This window comes from Calidris pugnax, unplaced genomic scaffold (genome assembly GCF_001431845.1).
Source record: "Calidris pugnax isolate Ruff unplaced genomic scaffold, ASM143184v1 scaffold498, whole genome shotgun sequence".
Lineage (NCBI taxonomy): Eukaryota > Metazoa > Chordata > Aves > Charadriiformes > Scolopacidae > Calidris > Calidris pugnax.
The window spans coordinates 74,559-83,789 of NW_015091244.1; the positions used below are offsets into that span (position 1 = coordinate 74,559).

The 9,231-nt window shown below is 46.3% G+C and overlaps 1 protein-coding gene across 1 annotated transcript in view; it reads right to left on the reverse strand.

Annotated features, from left to right (window-relative positions):
- BRD4 (bromodomain containing 4) overlaps positions 1–7,268 on the reverse strand; it is a 70,860-nt gene extending 63,592 nt beyond the window's left edge. Inside the window, 6 exon segments of the mRNA XM_014960092.1 lie at positions 1–197; positions 661–796; positions 1,945–2,082; positions 3,467–3,785; positions 5,275–5,392; positions 7,174–7,268. The exon segment at positions 1–197 is cut by the window's left edge and continues 96 nt beyond it. Of these exon segments, the coding sequence (XP_014815578.1) occupies positions 1–197; positions 661–796; positions 1,945–2,082; positions 3,467–3,785; positions 5,275–5,288 (804 nt within the window). The 5' untranslated portion in view covers positions 5,289–5,392; positions 7,174–7,268.
- Between the last annotated feature and the right edge of the window lie 1,963 nt (positions 7,269–9,231).

A 9,231-nucleotide genomic window follows, 5' to 3' on the forward strand; every position in this document is an offset into this window, starting at 1 on the left:
GGCCGTCGGGGGCGGGACGGGAGGTTGAGGAGGCACCATCGTCATGACGGGGGTCTGGACGATGAGGTCGGGGGTGACGGAAGGGAAGGAATGAGCCGTTTGGGCCGACTGGAGGGTCTGGGGCGGAACCGGCGTCTGGGCCGGGGAAGAGGCTTGGGGGGCGTTGGGGACCGTGGAGGAGCCCGGTTTGGACGTCACTGCCAAGAGAAGAAAGAAAGAAAGAAACAAAAAGGTCATTTCTCGCCTTCCAATTTCATGATTTTAATGGAAAAAACCCAATTAATCCATCATTTGTTAGTTAATTAAGTCTCTCCCAGTTCCTGCTCTTGAGTTTTCCTCCAGGAGGATGGTTTTTAGGGTTTCATCTTCACCTTGAACGGTGAGGAAACTGGGTTTTATGAGTTTTATCTTCACCTTAAATGGTGAAGAAACTCAGGACTTGGCCCCCTCCAACCTTGGCCTTGCACCCCTCCAGGGACGGGGCAGCCACAGCTTCTCTGGGCAACCTGAGCCAGGTTCTCCCCACCCCTCAGAGTCCCAACGCTCTCCACCGCCCGTTGTGTCACCGATGGCATCACCAACGGTGTCACCAACCCTTTTCTGACCCCCAATTAACATCCCCCCACCCCGATTGAGGTGGGATGAACCTGGCCTCGTTACCTGCTTCCTTCCTGGCGCGTCCCCTCCCTTTCGTTTGGGCGATGACAATTTCCGTCTCCTCCTGGGTCATCTCGGAGATTTTCTGCAGGAAAAGCTTCTCTAGAGCTTCCGCCATTAAGACTATGTCATCCCCTGGCTGGAGGGAAACCAGAAACCACACATCAGGCAAAAGAGAGATGAATTTTATATCAAAATATATCCAAAATTTCTCTCTGGGAGGATTTCCAGAGAGGACATTTCCCGCCCACCCTCGTTAGCACAAGAGCTCAGAAGGGCTTCCAAGGCCGCTTTTTTTCCCCCCAAAAGGAGGGTTTTTGAGGAGTAAGTTGATCGTTGGGAGAGTTTTCTTGTTGGGAAGGAGAGAACGGCACTGAACGGTGCTTCCAGACCCAGAGGAGATCATTCTGAAGGAGCCAAAACTGCTGCAATGGCCAAGGAGATGGTTTGGAAGGACCAAACTCAAGGGTCAAGGACATGTTTTGGAAGGACCAAAGGCCAAGGAGATGGTTTGGAAGGACACAAAATTGCTGCAATGGCCAAGGAGATGGTTTGGAAGGACCCAAAACTGCTGCAACGGCCAAAGAGATGGTTGGAAGGACCTTTTTGCTGTCCTTTTTGCTAATTAAGAAGATAACAAGGGAGTGTCTCACTCTCCGTAGGGCCTGGTGCCACCCCCAGGAACCTTCTCCAACCCTCCAAGGTCCACCATCGCCCTCAGGATTTGGTGGAAAAGCTCAAGATGCTCCTCATCCCTCCTCAGAGATCCCGTCCTGCATCCTCAGTGGCCTCAAAGCTGTTTATAAAATGCTTTTTGGGGACGTTTCTTGCTATCGGGAGCGGAATCTTCTACACCCAAACCAGGTTCAGGCACAAAAAACTCAATTTCCTGCTTTTTTTCCCCATATTTTTTTTCTTCCTTCCAAGATTTTAAGAGTTTCAAGCCTCAATCCAGCTTTTTAAGAAGAAAACCGAAGCCCAGATCAACTCCTCAAGGATTTTGAGAACGTTCCTGGCTCCACTCAAGTCAGAGTGCAAGAAAAAAAGCTTAAAAAACTATCATTTTAAGCAAAAAAATTAAAAAAAAAACGATTTCTGTGAATAATTCTTCCAGCCTGAGCTCCTGTTGTTTGAATCCCCTTTATTCTCCCCCAAAAAGCAGCTGATTTTGGTGGTGATTCCGTTTAAAGAGTAAATCCCGCGTTTCGGGGGGGGGGGGGGGTCCAATGAGGAGGAGGGAGATTTCTCTCCCCCCAAAAAAGGCAGATTCGGGCAATTTTTTCGTACCTTATTGTAGATGTAGCAGTTTGTAAACATGGTGTTAAAATCCTGGATACATTCTTGAGCGTTCCAGTAGTAATTATTCTCCAAACGTTTCTTTATTGTTCCCATATCCATCGGAGTTTTAATTATCTTATAATAATCCTGAAGAAGGAAAAAAAAGAGGGAGACAAGGACGTGAGAAGGAAAAAAAATCCCTTTTAAGGAGTGGGATTTCCTCCTCCCGTCCCCAAAATTCCCTTTTAATGATCGGGATTTCTCCCTCCCATCACCAAAATTCCCTTTTAAGGAATGGGACCAGCCCCTTCTCCTCCTTCTCCAGCCCCTCACCAGCTCTGTTGCCCTTCTCTAGACACTCTCCAGCCCCTCAATGACTTTCCCATCATGAGGGGCCCAAAACTGGACACTATTTGAGGTGGGACCTCACCAGTTCCCAGTACAAGGGGACCAATCGCTGCCCCAGTCCTGCTGGTCACACTCTTCCTGACACAGGCCATGCTGGCGGCCTTCTTGGCCACCTGGGCACTCTGCTGGCTCATATTCCACCCAGGTCCAACAGGACCAACACCCCCAGGTCCTTCTCCAACCACTCTTCCTCCGGCCTGGAGCGTCCATGGGGTTCACCTCAAAACAGGTGACTCCAACCATGGGGTCATCAAGCCCAACCGTGGGATCATCGAGCCCAACCTTTAGATCATGGAGTCCAACTGTTACATAGAATCCAACCTTTAGATCATCAAGTCCAACCACTGGATCAAGTCCAACCATTAGACCATTAAGTCCAACCTTTAGATCATCGAGTCCAACCATCAGATTGAGCCCAACTGTTGGATCATCGAGCCCAACTGTTAGATTGAGCCCAACTGTTGGATCATTGAGCCCAAGTGCTGGACCATCAAGCCCAAACATTAGATGGAGTCCAACTGTTGGATCATCTGGCCCAACCATTGGATCACGGAGCCCAACCATTAGATTGAGTCCAACCATTGGATCTTCAAGCTCAACCATTAGATTATGGAGCCCAATCATTAGATTGAGTCCAAGTGTAGGATTATTGGGCCCAATCGTTGAGTCACCGAACCCAACTGTCAGATCATTGGGCCCAGCCATTAATTAGATCGAGCCCAGTCATTGGATCACGGAGCCCAACCATTACATTGAGCCCAACCATTGGATCATTGAGCCCAAATGTTGGACCATCAAGCCCAACCATTAGATTGAGTCCAACTGTGGGATCTTTGGGCCAAACCGTTAGATTGAGCCCAGCCATTGGATCATGGAGCCCAACGGTTAGATCATCAAGCCCAACCATTAGATTGAGTCCAAGTGTGGGATCATCGGGCCCAACCATGGGGTCATCGGGCCCAACTATTAGATTAAGACCAACCGTGGGGTCATCGGGCCCAACCATTGGATCATCGAGCCCAACCATTAAAGACAGATTCTGTGACTCCAGGAGAAGGCACCAGACCAGAAGGGTCTCACTCCTTCCACCGAGACCCATCCGCTCTCTCCCCCTCTTACTTACAGGGAGGTTGAGTTTGACGGCGTCCACGGGCTGCTGGAAAGGCCACGCAAACTGGTGCTTCCACAACGTCTTCAGCACCACCTTGAGCAGATACTGCAGCTGGTTGGTCATTCGCTTGGGTTTGTTGGGGTTGGAGGTCTCCGGCGGAGGGGGGTTAACCCCTACGACGCTGCCTTGTTGGGGCTGAGCCTGCGATTGCGTCGTAGACATTTGGGTGGTTTCCAGTCCGTCCCCCATCACCGGTAAATTCCTCAGTCTCGTTCCGGGGCCGCTCTCCCCCGACATGCTATTGATCCCATTGCATTCCTCACCGGACACCCTGGGGGAATGGGAGAGGAGGTCACTTCCAGCCCAGCTTTGGGGACAAAGTCTTGCTTAAAAATAAACCCCAAGAACATCTGTGAGAACCCCATCTTGGAATCGTTACAAACCCCTCCCGGACCAAGAACTGGACCAGGACCTAACAATGTCCCTCTGCCAGAGAACTTGGGGACCTTGTGCCCCGCTTGCTCGGTGACAGCGTTGTCTTGACTGATGGGGTCAGTGTTCAAAATGGGCTAAGAAAGGATATTTTGAGGCAATTTGCCATCTCTCACACACCAGGTATCAGAGTGGCCTCTCGAAAGGTGAGTTGGGTTGGCCAACACCGGGTCTCTCACACCAGGTATCCCCACTGCCTCTCCAAAAGTGAGTTTTATCCCTGTTCTCACCTTATCTGGTCCACGAGGAGCCCAATGTTCTCCATAAAAAGCCCTCGTTACCTCTAAATGAGGCGCTAACGAGAAAAACGCTGATCCTTCTTGGCAATCATCAATATGAGCTCCAGCATTGGGTTGGCCAACACCGGGAAGAGAAGGTTCATTGGCGTTGGCCAAATTTTAGGTCCAGCCAAAGGAGGGCAGGGTGATTGACCTCCTTCAAGCTTCTCCAGGAGCACCCACCCCATCACCGCGGGGTCGAGCTCACCCCAATTTCACCCCAAAGTCTTGACTTTTAGGTGAACGTTGAAGATTCTGTGGGACGTTCTAGCCCAACCATGAAGAGACAGACCCATGTCTAATTCAGTGTTTGCTTTCCGTGGATAACTTAGGTAGTTAATAGCTTTAGGGAGATAATCTTTAGGTAGATAATGACTTTAGCTGGTTAAGTAGATAATCTTTAGGTAGTTAATTTAGGTAGATAATCACTTTAGGCAGTTAATTTAAGGAGATAATCTTTAGGTAGATGATCTCAAGGTGGACAACCTCAAGGAGGACAACTCAGGGAGATAATTTATTTAGATAATCTTTGGGTAGCTAATTTAAATATTACCCTAAAGACTAGAAACTTTAGGAAAAAAGGCATTTCTCCTGAGCCCACGGACCTCTTCCAGGGCTTATTTGGGGGCTCTTTGAAGATGATCCATCTTCTTAAGTGTGAAGGGGTCGCCACCGAGGAAGGACCAGCCATCACCATCCTCGTTGGGTGTGTGGGACCTTCCTTAGGTGAAGACCAAGAGCAAGAGTCCCCCAGAAAACCTCAGCCAGGCTTAAAGCTTGGCTGAAAGTTGCTTTTACTGCCCCAAAACCAGCACCAATCCATCAGATTTTGGTCTTTAAACGATGGGATTGAATTTTTCGAGGCTCTGAGGGACACGAAGCATCGCTTGAGTGGGGAAAATGGGTGCGACAGTCTCCTCGGACCTCCCGGGGGGGATTTTAAGGGGGAATTTTGATTCCTTCCAGGAATGTATTAAAGGGAAATTGTGGAGATAAAACCCCAGCTGAGCAGAAAGCAGCCCCTTTGCTGGCCCCGAGGGGCTGCCGTACCGTGTAGGATACATCGCCGACTGAATTTTGCCCCAGAAAACGATGCGGAGTCAGAAGTCGCTTGGCTTGTCCATCGATCTCCCGGGGCTTCAGGCACAAATGCCTTCAGATACCGGATCTGAGGGAAACAAACAAACCAACAAAAAGGCAATTAATCCCAGGTGTCGAACCCAAAACATCAGAAATTAAGGTCACCTCCAGAAAATGATCTCTTTTTTAACATACATCAAATAATTCAGCGAAACAAATGAACCGACGGCGCCTAAAAGACGAGACACCAACGGGAAAACAACGAATTGCCACCAACGTTTAGTTTTTTCCAGGTTTTTTTTCCACCTTTCCCTGAAATTCCTCATTTGAAGGTCAGCATCTGAGCGGTTTCTCCACTTATTTAATTTATCATCAATCTTTTTAACCATCTCCTTGCTCCTTTGGAGGGATCCGACTGCTCTCCTCTCGCCTTTTCCAACTCCAGCAATGCTTTTTTAAGGGATTAACTGAAAATACCCCAATTTTTCCCCCATGGCACTGTTTTTCTCCCCAATAAAGGTGGCTTTGACCCTCTCCCCAGCCCCGGCAGTTACAGCCAGTTATGAAAATCAGGAAAACCAGCAGGAAAATCGCAAAAAGCAGCAGTAAAATTGGAAAAGGCAGTACGAAAATCAGAAAAACAGCAGTAAAATTGGAAAAAACAGCAGGAACATCAGGAAAACCAATGAGAAAACCAGGAAAACCAGGGAGAAAAATGAGTAGGAAAATCAGAAAACCAGCAGGAAAATCGGCATACAACATATGAAAATTAGGAAAAAGAGCAGGAAAATCAGAAAAATCAATAGGAAAATCACGAAAACCATCAGGAAAATTGGAAAAAACAGTGGGAAAATGGGGAAACCAGCGGGAAAATCAGAAAAAACAGCAGGACATTCAGAAAAGCCAGTAGGAAAATTAGGAAACCAGCAGGAAAAATCAGGAAAACCAGTGGGAAAATCAGAAAAAACAGCGGGAAAAAGGGAAAATGCAGTATAAAATTCAGGAAAACCAGCAGGAAAATCATGAAAAGCAGCAAGAAAATTGGGAAAACCAGCAGGAAAATTGGAAAAGGCAGTAGAAAAATCGGAAAACAAGCAGGAAAATGAGAAAAAAACAGTATGAAAATTGGGAATAACAGCAGGAAAATCAGAAAAAACAGTAGGAAACCCAGCCAAACCAGAGAGGGAAAACCAGAAAAAACAGCAGGAAAATCGGAAAACCAGTGGGAAAATCGGGAAAACCAGTGGGAAATAAAGCCGGGAGGGTTGATGCTGAGGGATTGGATTCATTTCCCTAACTCCATTGGAAAATGAGGAAAAAAACCCCGCATTTTGGGTCATTTGGAGTGAATTTCTGCAGTATTAATGGCAGCCTGTGGTGAAGACCATGGTGGAGCAGGTTCTCCACCCTGCAGGCCATGGAAGACTATCGTGGAACAGGCTGTCCGCTCTGCAGGCCATGGAGGCCCATGGTGGAGAACATTCTCCACCCTGCAGGCCATGGAGGTCAATGGTGGAGCAGGTTCTCCACCCTGCAGGCCAAGAAGACCCATGGTGGAGAAAGTTCTCCACCCTGCAGGCCATGGAGGCCCATGGTGGAGCAGGTTCTCCACCTTGCAGGCCATGGAGGCCCATGGTGGAGCAGGTTCTCCACCTTGCAGGCCATGGAGGCCCATGGTGGAGCAGGTTCTTCACCCTGTAGGCCCCATGGAAGGACCCACAATGGAGCAGTTCCTGAAGAACTGCATCCCATGGGCAGGAGCCCACAAGTTCCTGGAGGCCCCCCAAAAGGACATTATTGTCCCCAAAATAGGCGCATCCTGTAAAATGTACATTTTTGGGTGTAAGAGTGAAAGTTGAGGGGAATTACCTGAAATGGGAGTCACCCCCTCGAGGCGCCGGGTTCCTCGTCACGAGCTGAACCCTCCGACCGGCATTTTCGAAGGGACGTATCGAAGGAAAGATCTGGAAAGAAAAGGAAAAAAAATAAATTCAAATCTACCGAAAAATTGAAAATATTCCAGATATACTGGAAAAAATCCAAATATATCGAAAAAATTATTTAGATATACCAAAAAACGTCCACATATACCGAAAAAAATTCCAAATACACCTAAAAAATTTCCAAATATGCCCAAAAGATTCCAAATATGCCCAAAAGATTCCAAATATGCCAAAAAAAAATCCACATAGAATGGAAAAAAAATCAAGTAAGGAAAAAAAATTCAAAATATACTGAAAATACCTACAAATATATTGAAGAAAAATCAGATATACTGAAAAAAATATTATGATGTGCCAGAAAAAATTCCATATGTACCAAAAAAAATTCCAAATACACTGAAAAAATTTCAATAAAAAGAAATGTCAAATATACCGAAAAAAATCCCATTATATCTGAAAAACAATCCAAATATACTGAAAAAGAATTCCAAAGATAAAAAAAATTTCAAATATACCAGAAAAAATTCCAAATATACTGAAAAAAATCCAAATATACTGAAAAAAAAATTCAGATATACTGAAAAATATTTCAAATATATTTTAAAAAATCTTGAATATACTGAAAAAAGTGATTTAATTTGAGGTAACCAACCCAAACCCTCTCTTTTTGAGCGCTCCAACAAGGACAGGTCCATTCCCTCGTGTTAAGTGTTCCCCAAACAAGAAGAAATAAGCTGAAGATTAATCAAAAAAGCTCTTTTTAGCCCAAAAAGTCCTTTAAGGTGGTTCCAGGACCCAGGTTTAACCCAACACCCAGCCCCTTGGCCCCAGCACAAGAGCTCAAGCCCCAGATTTTCACAGAAACAACCCAAAAATGCACCAAAATTGAGATTTAACCTCGAGGTGAAGCCGCTCGGAGGCACAGCTGGCGCCTTCCCAACCCCGTTCCCACCCCCCAGAGCCACCGCAGCGCCGATCGGAGCCAAAAATGCATCAAACTACTGAAAAAAGAATCTTTAATTTCATTTTTAGGAGAAGAAAAAGTCTTTAATTTCATTTTTGGGGGCAGGAAAAAAATCTTTAATTTCATTTTTGGGGCAGAATTTCATCTTTGGGGGCAGGACAGAAAATCTTCAATTTCATTTTTGGGGCAGAATTTCATCTTTGGGGGCAGGACAGAAAATCTTCAATTTCATTTTTGGGGCAGAATTTTATCTTCGGGGGCAGGACAGAAAAATCTTTCATTTCGTTTTTGGGGCAGGAAAAAATCTTTAATTTTGTTTTTGGGGCAGAATTTCGCTTTTGGGGGCAGGACAAAAAAATCTAATTTCGTTTTTGGGTGCAGGAAGAAATATCTTTAATTTCATTTTTGGGGCAGAATTTCATTTGTGGGGGCAGGAAAAATATCTTTAATCTTTAATTTCATTTTTGGAGCAGGAAAAAAAAGTCTTTAATTTCCTTTCTGGTGGCAGGACAAAATATATTTAATTTCATTTTTAAGAGGCAGAAAAAAAATCTTTAATTTCATTTTTGAGGCAGAATTTCATTTTTGGAGGGCAGAAAAACAATATCTTTAATTTCAATTTTGGGGGCAGGACAAAAAATATCTTTTAATTTCATTTTTGGGGCAGAATTTCATTTTGGGGGGCAGGACCTCGCTCTTGGCCTGGTTGAACCTCAGGAGGTTCTCAGGGGTCCCACCTCCAGCCTGGCCAGGTCCCTCTGGATGGAATCCCACCCCTCCATGGAGCTTGGTGTCATCGATCCCACTGTTCCTGTCCCCAACAAAGACCTTTAATGGCACCGGTCCCAGTGCCGAGCCCTGAGGGACACCACCCGTCACTGGTCACCACTGGGCCATGGAGCCGTTGACCATGTGGGACCAGTTCCTCCTCCACCGAGTGGTCCATCTACCAAATCCATTCCAGTTTCGAGACCAGGACGTTGTGTGGGACGATGTCAAACGCCTTCCACAAGTCCAGGG